General features: G+C 36.1%; 1 protein-coding gene across 1 annotated transcript; it reads left to right on the top strand.

Annotated features, from left to right (window-relative positions):
* The first annotated feature begins 6 nt into the window (after window positions 1-6).
* Window positions 7-19,261, top strand: Titin2 (titin-like protein). The gene is made up of 16 exons (XM_028314587.1): window positions 7-97; window positions 1,198-4,032; window positions 4,587-4,631; window positions 5,851-5,961; window positions 6,139-6,291; window positions 6,860-7,831; window positions 8,184-9,560; window positions 9,677-9,964; window positions 10,042-10,183; window positions 10,302-11,014; window positions 14,003-14,305; window positions 14,556-14,852; window positions 15,667-15,771; window positions 16,349-16,540; window positions 17,160-17,465; window positions 18,710-19,261. The coding sequence occupies exons 2-16, from the start codon at window positions 1,410-1,412 to the stop codon at window positions 18,904-18,906; spliced, it is 7,824 nt and encodes a 2,607-aa protein (XP_028170388.1). The 5' UTR covers window positions 7-97; window positions 1,198-1,409; the 3' UTR covers window positions 18,907-19,261.
* The last annotated feature ends 1,527 nt before the right edge of the window (window positions 19,262-20,788 follow it).

Raw genomic sequence — 20,788 nt, 5'->3', positions numbered from 1 at the left:
ATCAACATTGTCGAAGAAACGCCCACAGAAGACACGCCAGCCGAACTTGTTGAATTACCTGAACAAACGACCGTTGAGGAACTCGAAACGCCTGAAGGTAAGACTGTACACAAAAAAATCACAAAGCGCATTATCAAAAAGAAGGTAGGCCCCAAGACACAAACCACACACAACATAACAGCACAGGAAGGCGACAAAGCACCTTTCGTCTACTTACACACTATCACAGATTACACACTCACTCCACTTGACAAATACAAAATTGCCACAAATAAGGAATTTGAGTCCGTCTTCCTAATTTGTAGTACTTGGTACGAATTACTTCAGTCATTCACAAACAGGTAGGAAATACTTCAGGAGAAGATTACGTCAACAAACTCATCGCAAACAAACGTTCAAAAGATTTGAATATCTTGATAAAACTTTCTGTTGCAGAAATTGAAGCAGCTATAGGTGAGGCTTTAAAGCAAAAATTGCACAGCAACTAATAAAATTCACAATATTATACAACTTACACAACACAGAGATAAAATACTGACTAGTTTTGTCTCTGTACACATACGATGCGGTAGTTCTAAGGGAAGTTATTACAGAGGGTAAGGTTTTGGCTGTTAAACTTTCAAGCAGTGTTGATAAGATAGACTAACAAGTTTTGTCTGTGTACACGTCATACGACGCGGTAATTCTAGTAAGTTACTACAGAGGGTAAGGTTTTGTCTATCAAACTTTCAAACAGTGTTGTTAATATATCTTACAGTCCATCATCATCATTCGTTTATATGCTACGATACAGCAAAATGCGAGAAAAGGCGAATTTTCATTAGAAGGAAAATTAAGAAGAATAATTTATTTACTTTTAATAATAATATAAAATTTTATTTAAAATAAACGTACCTTTGTTTAATTAATTTATGTAATTGATGCAAAGAAAACGGCCGATGGTGAGGTTTGTTGTTTGTATAGTTCGTCCAATTTACATACCCACTAATTATTTTACAATACATTGAAGATAATCTCGTAGACATTACAACACTTTAAGACAATCTTTATCAGTTGAACGTGCATGAGTAATATGCCATGTTATCAAGTCCATACACTTACATATAATGTATAATTTTTAGTTATTGTTTATCATACAAATATGATTCATAATAATTAGTAAAATAAACCTTAAGCAATGTGTTATCACTTTTTCAGATACAGAAACTTTAGATTTGGAGAACAAACAGCCCCAGCCCATAAAGAAGCACAAGAAAACAATTAAGAAAAAGGATATTTCAACAGAGGAAGATACAGTCGATGCGTCATTAGATAAGCCCCAAAAAACACTAATCGAGGATGCCGATGGAGCGACAACTAAAGAAAAGGCTAATAAAAAACCAAAACTAATTCCGATTAAAATTGAACGTATGGATGTTAAGCTAAGTGAAGCTCAGCATCCTGAAAATGTTGAAGGTCCGCAATTTACTAAACTAAAGTTAAAAAAGCCTTCATTGAAACCTAAACAAGAAGTTACGCAGATTACATTACCTAAGTTTCAATTAAAGAGCCGTATACGTTATGTCAATGATTGGCCACCACAAGACATCAAACCTGTAATAACATATTTAGGAAGTGTAAGACAAAACGGTGAATTATCGAGAAATATCAAAGAAGCTTCAAAAATAAAAAAGAAACCACTGAAATTGCCAGAAATACCAGATTTAGAGAAAGTCAAACTTGAAGAACCTGAAAAAATTGACTTTGAGTACAGTTCTCTTAAATTAGAAAAACCTTGTTTAATCTCACCAGAAAATGCGGAAGTCGTAGACATCACAGAATCACCATCACGTTTAAAGCCAACTGATGACGAAAAAACGCCACTAGAAGATGACAAGGTAGTGAAAACGATTACTCCCACAGAGATGTTGGAGGAACCTAAAGAAAACCAAATATTACCATCACGTGACAAGCCAACTGATGAAGTAAAACCGCTAACAGAAGATACTCCCACAGATGAACCTAGAGATGAACAAATGTCTGAAACTGAAGTGAGAGAAGATTTCAGTAAGCCTATTGTAGAAAAATCTGAAATACCTGAAGAGCTGCCACAAAAAACAAGCAAACAAAAGCCTAAAAAGCCATCTAAAAAGGAAGGACACCCACAACCAGATCAACCAGATCTAAAAGAACCAGTAACGTCTACTGTTGAGATGCCAAATAAGGATGTAAAGAAAAGTGAACCTGTGAAAATAATTGCACAGGATGAGCAGCCTGCAATGCAAGAAGATTTAATTGAACCCAATAGCATTGAGAAACAGGTACAGGATACGCCTATTTCGCCCGAGGAAGATAATTTATCACCTATAAAACTCGCAGAAAAGAAACCTAAAAAAACAAAGAAAAAAGAAGTCAAAGAACAAATCACAGAGCCTATTAAAGAAAACGTGCCAGACTACGATAAACAGGATGTTAAAGATGATTTTGTAGAAAACGAACCAGAAATTAAGCCTGTAGAAGTTGAAAAACGTACTGAGAAAATCAATGATGATAAAAAGATTAAAAAACATAAAGATACTAAGGCCAAAGATAAATCCGAGAAGCCTGAAGAAAATCTTGTCACGGAAATTGTAGAAGAAAAGCCCGTAGAACCTCTTAAAAAGAAAATGAGTAAATTAAAGCTGACACCTATAACAATAGAACGTAAGACCATTAAACTAAGTCAGGCTCAACACGCTGAAAACGTTGAATCTCCTCAGTTCACGAAATTGAAATTAAAGAAAACAATTACTAAACCAAAACCAGAAAGTGCTACTACGCCATTACCGAAATTTCAACTAAAAAGTCGAATAACTTATGTGCGAGATTGGCCACCTAAAGCTAACCTACCTCTTATAAGTTTCTTAGGTAGTGTACGTCAAAACGGAATTTTATCAAGAAATGTTAAAGAAGCCGCCAAAATAAAGAAAAAAGTTTTTAAACAACCTGAAATACCTGACATCGAAAAAACAGAACTTGAGAAACCAATGTTTGGGCACGAAGATATAATTCAGACGAGAAAACAAAGTGATGCAAAAATAGAGGATGACGAAACACCTGAACAAATCATAGATGATGAACCAGAACAAGTCACTCTTAAGCCTAGACGCCCTAGCGTCAAGAAGTCGGAAGAAATAGTAGATGAAGTCACAATAAAAAAGAAATTGAAGCCTTTAAGAAAATCTTCCGTTACATTGCCAGAAATAACGGAACCTGAAAATGTGACATTCAGACCTAAATCTACCAAAACAAAAGAAGATGTTGAACAAGAATTTAGTATACATTTGGACTCATATGCCGAAGAGGAAATTTCTATGTCTAGTAAAGTTAAACTAAAACCACAGAGACACCCTACGTTTAATGAGGAAGCCAATGAAGCATCGATCAAATTTTACGAGGAAGAAGAAGAAGAAGGCCCTGAAATAGTAGAAATTATGGACAGTGATGAGGACAAAGCCGATGAAATGGCGCACGTTATGATGCCACTAAAAAAGAAAATTCCAACTAAAACTGAACAGTTCGAGGAAATAAGTTCAAGCGTTACGCTTCATAAACCTAAAAAGGAGCAAGATTCCGAAATAACGCAAGACGTTGAAGTTACTTTGGGCAGAAAGCCGAAATATTCAACTGAAAATCAGGAAGAAGTAATATTTGATGTCAAACCACAAAAGGAACAGTACACACAAGAAGAATTATCTCTATCAAGTAAAGTTAAACTTAAAGCTAAAAAGAAGGTTACTGTTTCCGAAGCGGCAGATGAGACATCAATTCGATTAACACAAGAAGTAGAAGATGATAGCCAGCAAGAAGAAATTATTATTAGCGAAGCGGAATCTGAAGAAAATATTGAAATGGTTATTAAGCGTAAACCCAAAAAACCGGCATACGAGGTTAGTGAAATAGAAGAACTGAGTGTCGACTTGAAGCCTTCTCGGCAGAAGGCTGACACTTATGAGGAAGAGCAACTTACCATTTTAGCCAAACGAAAACCTAGAAAACCATCTCAACTGCAGGGTGAGTTAATTTAGTTAATTCAATTTAAATTTTTTTTTGAAAATATTTATTTAGCACACTATGCATATATTCACACATTAGGTATTTTTTCGTGAACTTGTAAGCAACTACTTTTATAAAGCACTATACCTTTACGTCTACGGCATGGCAAACAATGGTATTTGAATTAAATAAAAACAAATAAAATATGGGAGTATCTTGAAACTTTATAATTGTAAGGTACATTCAAAGCATGAGTTACGAAATGTTTCATCTACTTCTTACTTAACTCAGGTAATTTTATTAAATTTTTATGTTCGGTACACAAGCTACGTGTCGTGGAAAAATATCCCACAAATACAATTATATTGCCGAATTTTTCCTTTTCCTAATAATATGTAGGTAGTATGCCAGTTGCGAAAATATAAACAAAACCTTAACTTGAACTATGGATAAAAGAATACAGGAAGAAATACTTAGTTCATAAAAAGGTATTTGTTTATCTTGTTGCAATTGGCAATTTATTATGACTTTATTGATAACAGAAAATGAACTTCATTTATTAACACCAACAGAGGCAGATGTATCAATGAGTATCGCGAGAGAACAAGAATTTCCAGGTTTGTACCAAAATAAGCAATTCAAATTATGTATTTCATATTTTAAGCTTTCTTCATATCAGGCCGAGGCCGCACTCATCGCGATAACCCAAAGATTCGAGCTATCGCGATGTGTGTAGCCGAGTATTCGCGTATACTTCGGTCCTATTTTGCATAGCCGCAAGAACTTCGAGCGGTTGTCGCCCGAATGTTATCGCGATGAGTGCGGCCTCGGCCTCAGAAACCTAATAAACCCATAATTTCCGCCTTAATAAAAATCCATAACGCCGTCAGCAATGTATTTGACAAAGCAATTTTAATACACATCCCTGCTGTAACTTTGATACCCCACCTTGATCTGGCGAAGTGAATGCAAAGGAAGGTAAAATGCATTGGAATCGTTTCGCTGTTATGGTTTTGCGGCGAAAGTATACTACGCAAGACCTCCTTCCTTAGGCTGGGTTGCACCATCTTATTTTAACTTTGACAAACGTCCAAAATCTGTCAAACTCCATACAAAAAGCATTCTCCGGTTCTCGTTATATTTTCCGTTAAAGTTAGGTGGTGCAACTCAGCCTTAGTAATTTATACTTAAATTTTGGGCCTGATCCTCATTCGCTGGTAACATTGGGTGGGAACTTATCTGTAAGATTTCTAATGCCCCTTTTCACCGTCAATCAAATTTTTAAGTGACCCCTATGAAAACAAAATTCCTGATATGTGTTAGCATAGGAAAAAATAGGGATCGATGGTGAAAACGGGCATAAAAGTCATCGCATCGGTAAATAACGACCTCTGTTTACGAGATAGCGTTAACTAAAACTTTATGGACCGAAACCGGTGTAAACAGTCATAAAGCATATCTTTTTTGCAAACACCCGTACTCCAAAAAAACGGGATACTGTTGTCGGAATACACAAGACTACTGATGTGCATTACTGGATCCGTTAAAACTGGATTACCGTGAGAAAGGGCCCTAAGCAAGCGCACTTAACTCTTATTCGTTTTATAAGCCTGGGTTGCACCATCTTTTACTTTAACTCCATACAAAAACACCGGTTATAGTTACAGTTAAAGTTAAGGTAGTGCAATGTGTTGCATCTTTATGCATTTCTAGAAATTGTAAGGTACCGACTAATTCTAACTACCTACCTACTAATCCGTCTTTCTTCTTGTTTGTTGTCATTTTAAATAAAATACTGCTACATATTTGTAATGCAATACAATCATAACTTTATAGAAACCCCGCTCGACGTACGAAGTGGCGACACTGTATTTGCAGTATATTCATACGTGGCTGAAACTGATGAAGCAATTAACCTCGTGGAGGGTGAACGACTATACATACTAGGTAAGGATTCAAGCGAATATTCTGTCAAAGGGCAAGATAATCTAGAGTTCGTTAGGTACTAGTAAAAATATTATACTATTTTTATAGAATGCCTAAAATTAATGAAATCGATCGAATGATCAGAAATCGAATGGTTAGATTTTAACCGAAATGTAACTTTCTTTTGTTTATTTGTAGAAACAACAAATCAAGATTGGTGGTTCGTTCGCAAACATCTGACAGAGGAGAAAGGCTGGGTTCCTGCACAGTATTTGATGGATGAAGCCAACTATACACTGTATTTACAGAAAAAGTTAAATGAGAAAATCGATAAGCTTCCTGTATTTGAGAGTAAGTATTGATTGGGGTTGAAACATACAATTTATTTAAATAAATATCCTTAGACATTTTACACTGCGTTATCTAGTTGCCAACTAGGTACTCGTATAACCAGACAACGGATATCTTTTTTCTAAACACATGCATAATGTTATTATAATACATAGAAAACACCCAGACCAATACAAACAGATGTGGCATCTTCAATTATATTAACATAGAAGATGTCACATTGTCGTCGCAAATGGACGAGATATGTTCATGCACTCACATGCATACGTATTGGTTCGCGTACGCGGACTACAATTCCAGAAGTCGTGGGTTTGATCCCCGCACAATATAAAATTTGTGTGCATAAACAGACCAGTCCTGGTAAATTTTCTATGTAAAACAACCTAAAAAAGTACAATAAGTATGTTTATATCGATTGTCTGCCTGCAACGCATAGCATTATGAGTTTTGTTTAGTTTGAGACTGAATAGGGCAGCATAATATAATGTCCAAGATTTTTTAAACCCTTTTTAACTACGTAAGTTTTTGTTATTTATAAGTAAATAAATGATATATTATTTTGTTATAGAACCAGCATCAGAGGAGCAAGCTAAAGCTCCGATTTTCGTAGAGAAATTGCGACCAAAACATACACCGGATGGTTCAACTGTACAATTTGAGTGCCAAGTAGAAGGGTATCCAAGGCCACAAATAACATGGTTTAGACAAACTGCTATTATTAAACCATCACAGGATTTCCAAATGTACTACGATGACGATAACGTCGCTACTCTTGTTATTCGAGAAGTATTTCCTGAAGATGCGGGTACCTTTACGTGTGTAGCCAAAAATGCTGCTGGATTTGCATCAAGTACTACCGAGCTCGTAGTAGAAGCTCCTCTTTCAGATCACGGTTCTGAAATGACCATTTTATCAAGAAAGAGTCTTTCCCGAGAGTCGTCTCTGGCTGATATCCTAGAAGGCATACCCCCAACATTTTCTAAAAGACCAAAAGCACAATATGTTGATGAAGGTTCACAAATATTCTTAGAATGTAGACTGGTAGCTATTCCAGAACCTGATATTGCATGGTTCTTTAAAGGAGAAGAAATAATCCCCGATGAAAACATATCAGTGGCTACTGAATCGGACATGCATATGTATTGCAGTGTGCTAAAAGTATCAAATGTTAAGAAATTCCAAGAAGGGACATACACAGTTCTAGCGGTAAATAGGGAAGGTGAAGCTAGTTTGCCTATTGTACTCAAAATAAAAACGGGTCAAAAAGAAAAACCACAAGTGATAGAACCATTAAAGAGCATGACTATAAGAGAAGGTGAAAGTGTGGTCTTAACTACACAAGTTGTTGGGAATCCGCAGCCAAAGGTTACCTGGTATAGAAACAATGTTCCAATAAAATCACAAACTACAAAAACAGACGGCGACACACATACTATAACAATAATTAAGCCCAAAAAGGGCAAAGACGATGGTGTTTACAGTTTAAAAGCTGTCAACTCTGAAGGATCTACAGAAACAAATGCTGTCATAACCATAGAAGGTAAGCAGCTTACATAAGTTAAGCCCAGTTTATGAAATTAATAAATACCTACAGCAGATTTCAAAATAAACATTGTACCTATATAAAAATATTCGTATCGTACTAAAAATAAATTACTCGAATTCTCACTAATCGACGTTTTAAAATTTATTCGTTGAAGAAATCGAGGCTTAGTCACATTAATGTGTTTTGTAATTATTTCAATATTTCAAATTCAATTCATTGTAATTAAGTAAAAAGTACACTTACTCGTAGATTAAAACAAAAAAGGATTAGGATACGCCGAATCTTTTTAAGACATTTGTGATATTATTACATTATGGTGATTAGTGTTTGTTTTATAATATTTCAGAACCCACTGAGGAAAATGCAGAACCACCTCTCTTCATCAACAGATTCCAAGAAATAACTGTCAAAGAAAAAGGAACTATAAAACTAGTGGCAAGAGTTACAGGAAATCCGGTGCCAACTATTACATGGTACAGAAACAACCAAATCATTACCCCATCGAATACCGTCACTCAAACTTTCGATGGAGAAAATATTCAATTAATAATAACGAACGTTGATTCTGAGATCGATTCTGGTGACTACAAATGTGTCGCCTCAAACAGCGCAGGCAAAGCATCTCATGGAGCTCGTGTGACAATCGATGTTGATAAAGTAACTTTTGTTAAAAACTTACAAAACATATATGAAATTGAAGAGGGAAAGACAGTTGTCTTGGAGTGCCAAACATCTCATACAGTGTCGACCAAATGGTACCATAATGATCAAGAACTTAGCGGCATGGATCACAGAGAGATTATACAAGAAGGACGAACTCACAAATTAAGAATCAAAAAGACTAAGTTAACTGACGTCGGAATAGTCAAATGTGTTGTCAAAGGACAAGAAACAAGTACAAAATTAATAGTTCACGAAACCATTCCCGAGTTTGTACGTAAGTTACAAGACTTTGAAGTGAAAGAAAGAGATATTGCTATCTTAGAAGTTGAAATCAATTCAGAAACGGCAGATGTATTTTGGGAAAAGGATGGAGAAAGAATTAAACCTAAGAAAAATAAGTATGATTTAGAAAAACGAGGCAATGTACGTAAGCTCTTCATTAGAAATACCTCAGTGCACGACGAAGGAGAATATACTTGTATACTACGTGATGATACTTGTACGGCTGAGGTGACAGTTGTCGAATTACCTCCTGAAATAATATCAAGGCTTCAAGATCAAAAAGTTAGCAAAGGTAACAAAGCTATATTCGAAATAGAACTGACTAAAGGTGACGCATTAGTTCGCTGGTTCAAAGATGGATCAGAAATTCAATTTTCCAACCATATACAGTTAACTATTGATGGCAAGAAGCAGAAATTAAAAATATATGACACTGACAGTAGTGATGCTGGTGAATATTCATGTGAAGTGGGCAGCGACAGATGTGCAGCTAAGCTGACCGTAGAAGAGCCTTCAGTCAATTTCGTACTTAGACTTCCAGAAGTTATTGTAGTTCCTGCTAATACTGATGCTTACCTAACAGTCCAAATACCTGATGAGACGCAAGAGGTAATATGGTACAAAAAGAAATCCGTGTTGGAAGACACGGAAAAGTATACACTTATATCAGACGTCATGAAACGTACATTAATAATAAGAAAATGTACTGAAGAAGACCAACATGAATACTCTTGCACATTATTAGATGCCAAGTGTTCCACAAAACTGATTGTAGAAGGTATGTTAAAAAAGCTAACTGTACTAAACAAGCATATTTTTCATTTCACCGGAAATATTTATATGCGCATTAGTTTAGTGATATCTAATTATCTACTTTATGGTTTATTTTTTCAGTTCTAGAATCTCCACCTCGCATTGTTGAGTACGATAAGGAATACAGAGTAAAACGAGGCAATGATGTGGTTCTGAATGTACAATATGAAGCTATACCACAACCTAATGATGAATGGGTAGTTAATTCGAAAATTATTAAGAAAACGAAGCACACCAGACCGCAAATCGATTCCGTGTGCGCCAGCTTAACAATTAAAAAAGTTGAGCATACGGATGCCGGAGTTTACAAACTTAGGCTTGAAAATAACTGCGGAGAAGCGGAAGTAGACGTTGCCGTCGTGGTTTTGGGTACGTTAATCAATAAAAATTGAGTTATGATTATTAGTTTGAAGCTGTGCAATTAATAATATGATTTTATTCATCAGATATACCATCACCGCCTGGAAAACCAAACATTTTGGAGACAAGTGATACGTTCATCAACATTTGTTGGGATGAACCATCGGATAAAGGTGGATCGGAGATAAACTTCTATGTTGTGGAATACCAAGAAATAAATACATCAGAGTAAGTAGTTACGAGTAATAGTTTAGAGAGTTTCATATTTTTATTTTTTTATTCATACATGTACATATTTCTTTAAAATCGAACCATATTTAATGACGCTATTATAATTTAATTGCAGATGGATATCTATCGAAAATATAACTAAAACTCAACAAGCTGTGGTCAATTTAAAAAATAAATCTTCGTACAGATTCCGTGTATATGCTATTAACGAAGTTGGTGTAAGTGAATGCTCAGAACCGACAGAATATGTCAGAGTAGAAAAAGTACTTAAGTTCCAACCACCTACTGTTGAGAAGCCACTGAAGGATGTCATCAGTGCACCAGAAGAAGATGTGGAGCTGGTTTGCATATTTGGTGGTATTCCACAACCCCAAGTGACATGGGTAAAGGACGGTATGAAACTAACAACCGCTAAAACTTTATATGAAAACAGAGTAGCTACTTTGGTCGTTACTTCTTCAGAAAAATCAGAAGGGTTATATCAGTGTATTGCAACTAATGAACACGGTGAGGCTGAAACATCATGTAATTTGGAAATTCAATTGAAACCTATTATTACAATACCAGAAAAAGACATAAACCAGAAACGCCGTGTAGGTGAAAAATGGTCTATAACGGCTAGTGTTAAGGGTATACCTACACCATCCATCTGCTGGTACAGAAATGGCTCTAAAATTGAAAAATCAAAGGAGATTCAAATATCCTCTACAGAGGAGACCAGCACCATTACGATATCTCAGTTAGAAAGAACTCATACTGGCAAGTACACCATTGAAGCACAAAACAAAGCTGGCACAAGTACGGTTGAGCTCTCACTTCGGGTTTATGGTAAGTAAAAAACATAGAATACTAATAATCTAAGAAAAATCATTTGCCTCCTAGATTCGAGTTTACCAATATTCGGTTAAACCTAGATTTAAAACAGTCGTAAATGAGTACTATTGAATATATTCCAATAGATTTAAATATAGATTTATAGTGTAAGGGCTCATACATTTCATCGCATTAACATGAAATCGTAATAAATTATTATATAAAAAATCGTAATAATTAATTGGATATTGTATTCAGGAGTGTTCTCTTTAGGGTTCCGTACCTCAAAAAGAAAAAAGAAACCCTTATTTAAAGGATCAGTTTGTTGTCCGTCCGCCCGTCCGTCTGTCAAGACCCTTTTTCTCAGGAACGCGTGGACGTATCAAGCTAAAAATACCAAATACTCAGGTCTGCTGTCCCATGGAGTTGTGAAAAAATCAAACTTCTAAGCCAACGCAATCAAAAGATACAGCCGTTTATGCCGCAAATTTCCGAATTTTTCGACACTCGCAAGGGAATCAAAACCTACAGGGTACTTCCCGTGAACTCAGAATCTTGAAATTTGGTACGAAGCAACGTCTTATAGCACAGATTAGGGAAAAATAGCAAAAGCCGTAAATTTTAGTTACATTATTATAATAAAAATAAATTTAAGCTTACTACCCCTTTCCTCATGAACGCGTAGAGGTATTAAATTGAAATTCATATTAAATACTCAGGTATATTTTGAAACATTTAAGCTGTAATAAAATCAAAGTTATATACCTACAGGTTTGTACGGAACCCTCGGTGCGGGAGTCCGACTCGCACTCAGTCGGTTTTTTTTTAAACTATTACAGAATTTTATGGTAGGTAAAAAGAATCAATTTCGCTAAAATTAAAATAATAATTTATTAATCGTAGTAGTGAGAGTGACTGACTGTTTTGGTTTTTATGGGGTTTATCTTATAAATATACCGTTTTGGTTCTTGATGGACTTCTCAAAATTTTGACGGGAAGTGTCTGAAGTTATAGTGACTCGACCTAATGCCTGAACTTTAAAAATCTGGTAATATTTGCATATCCATGTATGTTATCAGCAAAATGTATTTTTCACTGAGATCCAGCACAGTTCTTAAAACTGATAATAATTCTAGATGACAGTGAGCGCCGTAGCAAATCCAAATCACCAGAGGAGGAATATCTGGGTAATCGTTTAAGAGTACAAATGTCCCCTAATACCCTCCGACTACCTACGCTAATTACGTTTACCATTTATTTAATGTCATACTGACAGGATTGAACCAACTTAACAAGACCTTTTTTTTATTCAATCATTATGTAACTGAAAACCAATTAATCAATATTTTAATTAACTAAGAAAGCTCTCCCAATATAAGTACTCTCTCTCTGACTGTTTGTACTCGTATCTACTTTAATAAAGTATTTTTTTTATCTTTTTTCTACTTTTTAAATAACCACAACATACAAATTACATGACTACCAAAGAACTAGGTAAGGTCATCTTTCCTTTTATTCAAAATATTCAAACAGAAATCTTATTTATCTGAAATAATTTAACTGCCATCGTTACAGCTGCCCCATGTACAACAATAATGAACATTTAGGCTGGGTTGCACCACCTTACTTTAAAAATCTGTCAATATCCATACAAAAAACACCGATTACCGTTATAGTTACGGTTGAAGTTAGGTGTTGCAACTCAGCCTTAGTGTTTGATCAATTCAGTATCTTAGTCTAAAGCAGATAAATCAGGGATAATATTATATGACACACGATTCTAACAAATCAATTCACAATCGACACTTCAAGCAAAAAACAGATAGGTACTTCTTACTTCAAGTTCCACAATTGACAACATACGTTAAGATTAAGTTTGGCGGACCAGTTATGTATTACTCTAAACAAACATAATAATAATAAATATCCTTGGACACTACGCTACTAGCCCCAAACTAAGAAAAGCTTGTACTAGACAACGGATTACGGATAAAATCCGGATAAAACATATTATTACTTTTTTTGTAAATACATACGTATTTAAAGATAGAAAACACCTAGTCCAATACAAACAAATATGTTTAAGTTCATGCACACAAATGTTTTGTTTCGTGCGGGAATAAAAACCCGCGCCCTCTGGCATAAGTAGCAGTCTGTATACATACGAACCAACACCAAACGGCCGATAACATACAAATGTTTCACAATGACACAATGTTTCACAATGACACAATAATAAAAAGAAATATTCTGGAAAACTAAGCAATCGTGCTATAAGGGTACAGGATAATGGATTATGTCACCGTGAAAATGTGTAATAAACTAACAGTGGGTTAGGTTATATTAAATTTAATTACTAAATCTAATCATTATCTGACGAAGTTCACAATTTTACGGTGATAGAATAAACAAACAAGTTTAGTTTATAGGTACTTTCTTTTGTAAATACCTCCTACCTACATACATAATAAACATAGAAAACTCCCAGACCTATCAAACAAACAAAATATTTGTATTGTGGGGGGATCGAAACTGCGACCGTAGTAGTCCGGTACGGGAACCTATTCGGTATACAATTTAAGCATTTACACTAACAAATTAAAACTATTTCCAGATCACAGAAATATACATATCAAGCCATGGGTTTTAATTTTTATTTTTAATACAAGCGATCAGTCTATTTTATTTTATATTAAGTTGTTTTGCATTACTGCCCTTACATTACTGTAAAGTTGAGCTAAATAGTTACTAAATCTGAACATCAAATCACTGATCGTTCAGTGCATGTGGGTTCCGGGCGGTTAACTCATTTATGTGGCCCATACTTGTCCCATAACAACTCCCACAACAAATTATAATATAATACAAAATAATTGTATTTTGATGGATTGTATCCACCAGTAGTAATATTGGTCGGTGATGAATGACAATTAAGTCTAACAAACGAGTATACCATACCATAACAGACTAGACCAGTTTACAAATTTAGTATAATATTTTCAGACAAGCCAAGCAAGCCTGAAGGGCCAGTGGTTATGAGAGAGATCAGTCGTGAGTCTGTGACGATTGAATGGAAGCCGCCACTAGACGACGGAGGATTGGAGCTGACCAAGTATGCCATCGAGAAGCACGAGCCGGAGACGGACCAATGGATCAAGGTGGCAGACGTCGACAAGAGCGTCGAGACCTACTGCATTCAGAGGCTAAACGAGAACTGTGAATACATGTTCCGTATAATGGCACAGAACCCCATCGGCTTCTCAGAGGCTCTGGAGAGCGAGCCTATAGTGATCAAGACTGCTCTAGGTAAATCACCAACATTTAAATATTATTGGTATTACTTTTTCTACTCATATTATACCTACTAGGTGTTTATTTGTGAAACACATCTTATTATCCTAATTTTTTTAGCAAGTTAATCAATTTTGTGACAAGAATTGAGCTGTTTTTCCCTAAATTATGACAAAAGACATTTTGATGTGACTTAATTTATAGTACTTTATATTTAATTATGGATTTCCGCATATTTATTTACATACATCACTATTTTTTACAGACGTTCCATCCCCCCCACTTGGTCCGCTCGGACTGTACGGAATAGACAGCAATTCCCTGACCGTGGTGTGGTACCCGTCGGAGAGGAACGGCGGGGCACCCATCCTCGACTACAGCGTGGAAATAAAACAAGAAGGCAAGAAATGGAAGCAAGTGGCCACCGTCAACGAAACTCAGGCCAAAATTGAAAAACTCAGTGTTAATACTACATACCAATTTAGGATATGCGCAAGAAATGAAATTGGTACTAGTCTACCTTATATTTCCGATGAAAAGATTACCATAGGAAAGACTTTATGTAAGTACAATAATAACTAGGTATAACTAGTAACAATACTATGTTAGCTTAGTACTCTAGGTTTTTATAGAAAAGAGTCAGTGCGTCACTATCTAATCTAGACGTACCTAAGTATTTGACGAATTTAGGTTCTGTATCGATGATGCAGATGGTGTCCTATTAACTAAATGTCAAAGTCAGCGTATAAATGCATAAACATTTCATTTCTCATACTTACTCGCTTTTGTTCCTATAGTATCCCGAATAACAGTTTTTTTTTGTCGCGGAGGAAATGCTTTGCGTACCGTCACCACTGTCGGGGGACAGGGTGGTGTGTGAGACTCCCGGCGCGCTGAAAAAGGCGCTGCTCCGTCCTGAAAAGGACGCATACCCACTAAAACCTCCGCGACGTTCCGTCATCGCCCAAGTGTGTGTCGCGAGTATCCGGCCGTAGCCTTAGACTTCCGGAACAATCCAGAATAACAGTAACCTAACCCGCATGTAGAGTCTTAAGTACCTACTTAATATTCCAGACAGCCGTCGGTTTAATGGATTGTTATGGATCATTTTCGAACTAAATTATGAAGCTAGTACCGACGAGCTGGTTAGAATCTTGAAAGAACGAAAGTTTTGCACTTGACTACTGACTCTCAAATGTTAACTTATAATAATTACGATTACGAACCTATTACGTTCTTTGCGCTGCTTCTTCTCAATACCCATTTGTTGTCCCGAAGCAGTGGTAGGGTTAAAGTACTAGGACGTGTTAAAGAGCTCTTTATAAGCCTAGTTGCAAAATAAACGAATTAGAATTTGATTGGTTTGTGGCCTACAGCGCCCCCGTCGCAGCCGCGCAGCTTCGTGGTCCGGGAGACCACGTCCAGGTCCGTCACGCTGCAGTGGGCCGCGCCCGAGAGTGACGGAGGAAGCGTCATTACAAGTAAGTTTCCATTTTTAGCCTTCATTCAATATAATAAGCACCTACCTAACTATTTTGTTATTGACACTGAGCTCTAAGTCAATGGGCTAGTAAAAACTACCTTCTTTATTTTCTATTTTTTCACTTCACTATTATGATAAACTTATTTAATTTAAAACAAAGATGGCAAAAAAATATGGAAAAATAATAGGTAATAAAGTAGGCATTTTAACATACCTTCACTTCATGTCCCACTTACTCTTTTTGGCCCAAAGGTTGACTTGAAGACAATTCCACATGCATTAAGTTTGCCTTTTGTACCATAATACAATACCTTACATAATAAGTAACTAAACTCAACTTGTTTTGTCCAAGTATTAAGCTCAGTCGAACTGATAACTTAATATCAAATAAACCTTGAAAATATTAAATGCAAAGAACTGTGTCTTAGATCTTTAATAAATAATATTATCATAAATACATATTACTATGTAACCCATTTAACACCCAGAAAGTCCAGAAACTAATAGGAGTCTTTGATGAAAATAGAAATTTATCTAAATATTGAATAGAGTTACAGAGTAAAACATGTTTCCAGATTACATTATCGAGTACAAAATACTGAAAGGCAAATCATGGAGCAAGGTAGTGACCGTGAGTGGGTCAGTGTACGAGCACTGCATCGAGAACATCAAGGAGAAGGAGCTGGTGTTCCGGATCTCAGCAGAGAACGCTATCGGAGTCAGTCTGCCCGCAGAGTCGCAGACTGTGAGCTTGGAGAAGCATGCGAGTGAGTACAACCATCACAAGTAGATCAATCAATACTATCAAAATAGTCTAATTGATAGGTAGTACGAAATGGGACATTCTTTTCATTATGTAATCAAACTATATTAGTTTTCTATTATTTTTGTTAAATTGAAAACAAGTTTAAGCCTGAAGAAATCACCAGCTTAAAAGAATATTACACCCAAAAAAAGAATTAGACTCAAAACTGTTCAGAAAACCAAGACTGCATTAACAGTTTAGAAATAATAAATTCAGCTTCAATAAGTGCATGTTTTAATTGTTTTTGGCAAGACTTATAAACTCAGATTATTAAGTATGGTGTTAATGTTATGTTGTATTTAAAACCACAAATAATTGTGTACATGTGGTTGAACTTTTTAAGAATTAATTACCTAATTGGTAAAGATAAGTATGTCATGTAGTAGTTTATATCCTAGTACACCCTATGAAGGTTTCCTAATTATTTGACTCAATGCAACTGAAGGATAAAAAGTTGTGAACTAATAATAACACACACAAGGATACATCTTTCAGAGTTACAAAACAAACAAACAAAGTCCCGCCTATCAGAAAAAAAAGATGTTGGAATCGAATAAAAATTAACAAGACAAATATTTCAGCCGTACCATCACCGCCTACCGCGCCGCTGGAGATCCGCATGGTGGGCAGCAACATCGTCATGACCTCGTGGGGCACGCCCGAGTGGGACGGCGGCGCGCCGCTGCTCGGCTACAACATCGCCATCAGGGACGTCACCAAGACCATGTGGATGGAGGTCGGCAAGGTCGACGCCCACACGCTCAAGTTCGCCATCAGAGACTTGAACGAAAACCACACCTACATGATCAGAATCTACGCCAGGAACGAAATAGGCATCAGCGAGCCGCTGGAGTCCGATGAGCCCTTCAAGGTCGAACCTGGAGAAGGTAAGAACTATCCAATATAAATTTAATTTACCTCTGTATCAATCATTTCGGCAGTTTATAGTTATCCATCCTGTACACTGGACACAAAATTATTTTTGAGCACTCACAAGTCGAAAACTATTAACTTCTTTTATGCACTCTCTCACACTTAAACTTATTGACACTATTCCAAACACTTGATTTTACAGTAATTAGATAAATTACACTGTCCTAAAACTTAAAACTAAAAGTTTCTTGCTTTTTGCACGTAAACACGATTCCCGCGCTAAAACTATTACATACAACTGTCAATGTCATATCAATCAATGTCATATTTGTCAAACCATAGACAATTGTGTTCCTTTCCACGTATATGGTTCTTTCCGTGCGGTTTAAGGTTTTATTAATATTTAATTTTAAATTTTTGTAGAAGATATACCTAGATTGAGTAAAAATCTATAATATAAAAAAGAATCGCAAAATGAGTTGGTAAGCGCATACTCAACAACGCCTGAACCAATTTTACCTATTCTTTTTTTTTAATGTTCGGATGGATTTAAGGATGGTTTTTACGGCGAGAAAAATTCGAACAATTTCCAATACAAACCGGGAAAACCCCGGGCGAAGCCGCGGGCGGAAAGCTAGTTAATGAATAAAAATGAATGATAAACAATATCCCCCATATAGGGTTGCCAGGTCCAAAATCACAAAAGCCGGACTTTGTGCTTCATTTGGCCGGACATTTTACCCTAAAAGCCGGACATGTGACGGCAATTAGTGTCAGCTCTTGAGTGAGTACTATCAGCATCGGTTGCTAACCAACATCCTGATGCGTGCGCTTCATATGATTCTGTGGCTCGACTTTCGCTTGGCGCGGCAACCAAATAAAAGGCCTAACAAAAGCCGGACAGGCCGGACAAGGCAATATTTGGCCGGACAAGTCCCTAAAAAGCCAAACATGTCCGGCTAAAGCCGGACGCCTGGCAACCCTATGGCCCAGAATTTTAGTAAAGATTGGCAGTTTGTTTAGTAGCTAGGTACTACAAGAGTGTATTTTTTTTTCTAAATAGAATTAAATTATTTAGTAAGTTTTAATGAGCGGATATATTACCGAAGCTGGAGATAATTCTTCTTTTTATAACTTTCTATTTATTTAATATTAAAATAGTAGGTAGGTATAGGGAAATCTTCGTCATGAAGAATTTTTCCATGATTTGTTGTTTGTTACGAAATAATTATAATAATCGAAAATCGTTTCTTCGTAGATTCACATGCTGACGAAGAGGCTGGCGAGCACACGGAGGCCACGGAGCCCACGTCGTTCAGCACGCAGACCACGACGTCGTGGCTGCGCGACCACAACATGGACGCCGACATCCGCTCGTACGCGCGCGGCTCGCTGCTGCGCCGCGACGAGTACTTCTTCAGGATATGGCATTACGCTAAACAGCTGTTCAAGTAAAGCGACGCCGTCGCACAAACGATTACCTGTGATATTTAACGACAAATTGTTCATAGTTGGCGGATTGCAGTGTTTAGACGTAATCACATGTCAGGCAGTGCGTCCAACCTCGATTTTATTATTTTGTAATTTTCTAAAGCGATTTTGATACTATGATAATTTCAAATATTTATTCTAGATAAGATTTAAATTATTTATTTATTTAATTTATTGTACCTAATAGTAATTCAAATTCAAAATTTCTGATACATAAGTTTGAATCTCATTCAATAAAATTTACGGGAGACGTTTTTAAATATAGGTGCACATTTTCGATAAATTGAATGAGGTTCGAATATATTATCAGAAAATATAATTGAAAATGATAATTTTAATAAAATATTTTATATCTGTTAACAATGACCCTTGCAGTTTTATTATAATTATCTTATCTGAATAATTGGAAAATAATATAACTATCAAGAAGCTTAAACTTTGCAGGCGATAAAAATGTGGTGCCACTTCAACCACAATCTCTCCCGTTGATTGCGGATGCTTCGGATACGTAGCTTAGTACCTGTACCTTTTGTAGTAGATAGTAGGTAGGTATGTAGTAATAGGTAGCTAGCGGATTTAAGGTGGGCTGAACTTGATACCTACGAAGTAAAATACATCGAACGAAGTAAGCTAGAAGAGGAAGCAACAACGATATTGAATATCACGGGGAAGCAAGGAAACTTTTTTAGCCATCACACCCTGCCTGACTGATATATTATTATATTTATAAGAAGTAAGTATAAATTAGCATGAAAAGTATTTAGAAACCTCGTCTGTTGAAATGTTTTCTAACCTTTCCTTTAATTAATTCTTAATGAACTATCTCAAACCCATTTTTCACTACTCAAGTATACCTTACCATCAGGATTATTTCCATGAATAATTTCACTTATGAATATTACGATGTAGATGCAATAGTGTTAAGTACGGTATGTATAGTACCTAATCCTGAGATTACACTATCTCCAGGCCTGTTCATCTCCGCGAGTTTGCATCGAAAACAAAACACGCGCGACTACCCCTCCTGAGATACCAAATCGACAGGACAATCACGAGCGAGTATTGACGCACGCACGTATTCTTCACCCATTTGCATTATAAAGACAATAAACCATATGTAAAAACGGTGGTGCAAATAATACTCTGCAGTATTTTTTAACTGCCTAAGTAATATTAGAAACACAAAATATAATTCATGCTTATTCATGTATTTCCTCCGCCATTTTTCGCAGTTTGGCACCTCACGTCACACATCATTTTACCGAAGTCAGCCCTATGTCTTCGGCGCAGTACCGATCACTGACGTTTGTCAACAAAATGGTGGTCGACTCTTGAGACAAGCTAAATTACACCATATTGTTAACGACATTGAGCATACATTTTTTTAAATACCTTCGCGAAGAAAATCTTCTGTACGAAGTACCTACTTATTATTATTCTGTGCTATCTCTAAGATTTTTAATAAAAAAAGAAAATATCTAAAAAATGTTCTCACCATATTAGGTGCTCTTTTATTCTTCTTCTTCTTCGTCTTGTTTGCTCTTTTCTTTTAATAAAATCTTATACTTGGGTAAATAAATATTTTACTCTTGTTCAGGCACGCGATAACCTAATGGTTTCTAGGTGGTTCTCGAGGGACTGCGAGGCACTGAGGAGGCGGTAACCGTCCTTTTACGGTTTGATGCAAATTTTAAATGAGAACTGTCTAGCAACCGCGCGACTATCGCTGTGTCCTAAAACTCTATCATTCAACAAATTTTCGTGATTTTTAGTTTTTTTCTTACGAGATTGAAAAGGTTTTTAAATAAAACGCTATTCTTTATTTAAAGACTTGATTTATTATCAG

Source organism: Ostrinia furnacalis, unplaced genomic scaffold, assembly GCF_004193835.3.
Source record: "Ostrinia furnacalis isolate ACB-3 unplaced genomic scaffold, ASM419383v2 OfSCF4804, whole genome shotgun sequence".
In the NCBI taxonomy this organism is placed as follows: Eukaryota; Metazoa; Arthropoda; class Insecta; order Lepidoptera; family Crambidae; genus Ostrinia; species Ostrinia furnacalis.
Note: the sequence above shows the minus strand (reverse complement) of the source record. Positions and strands in the feature narration are given on the sequence as shown.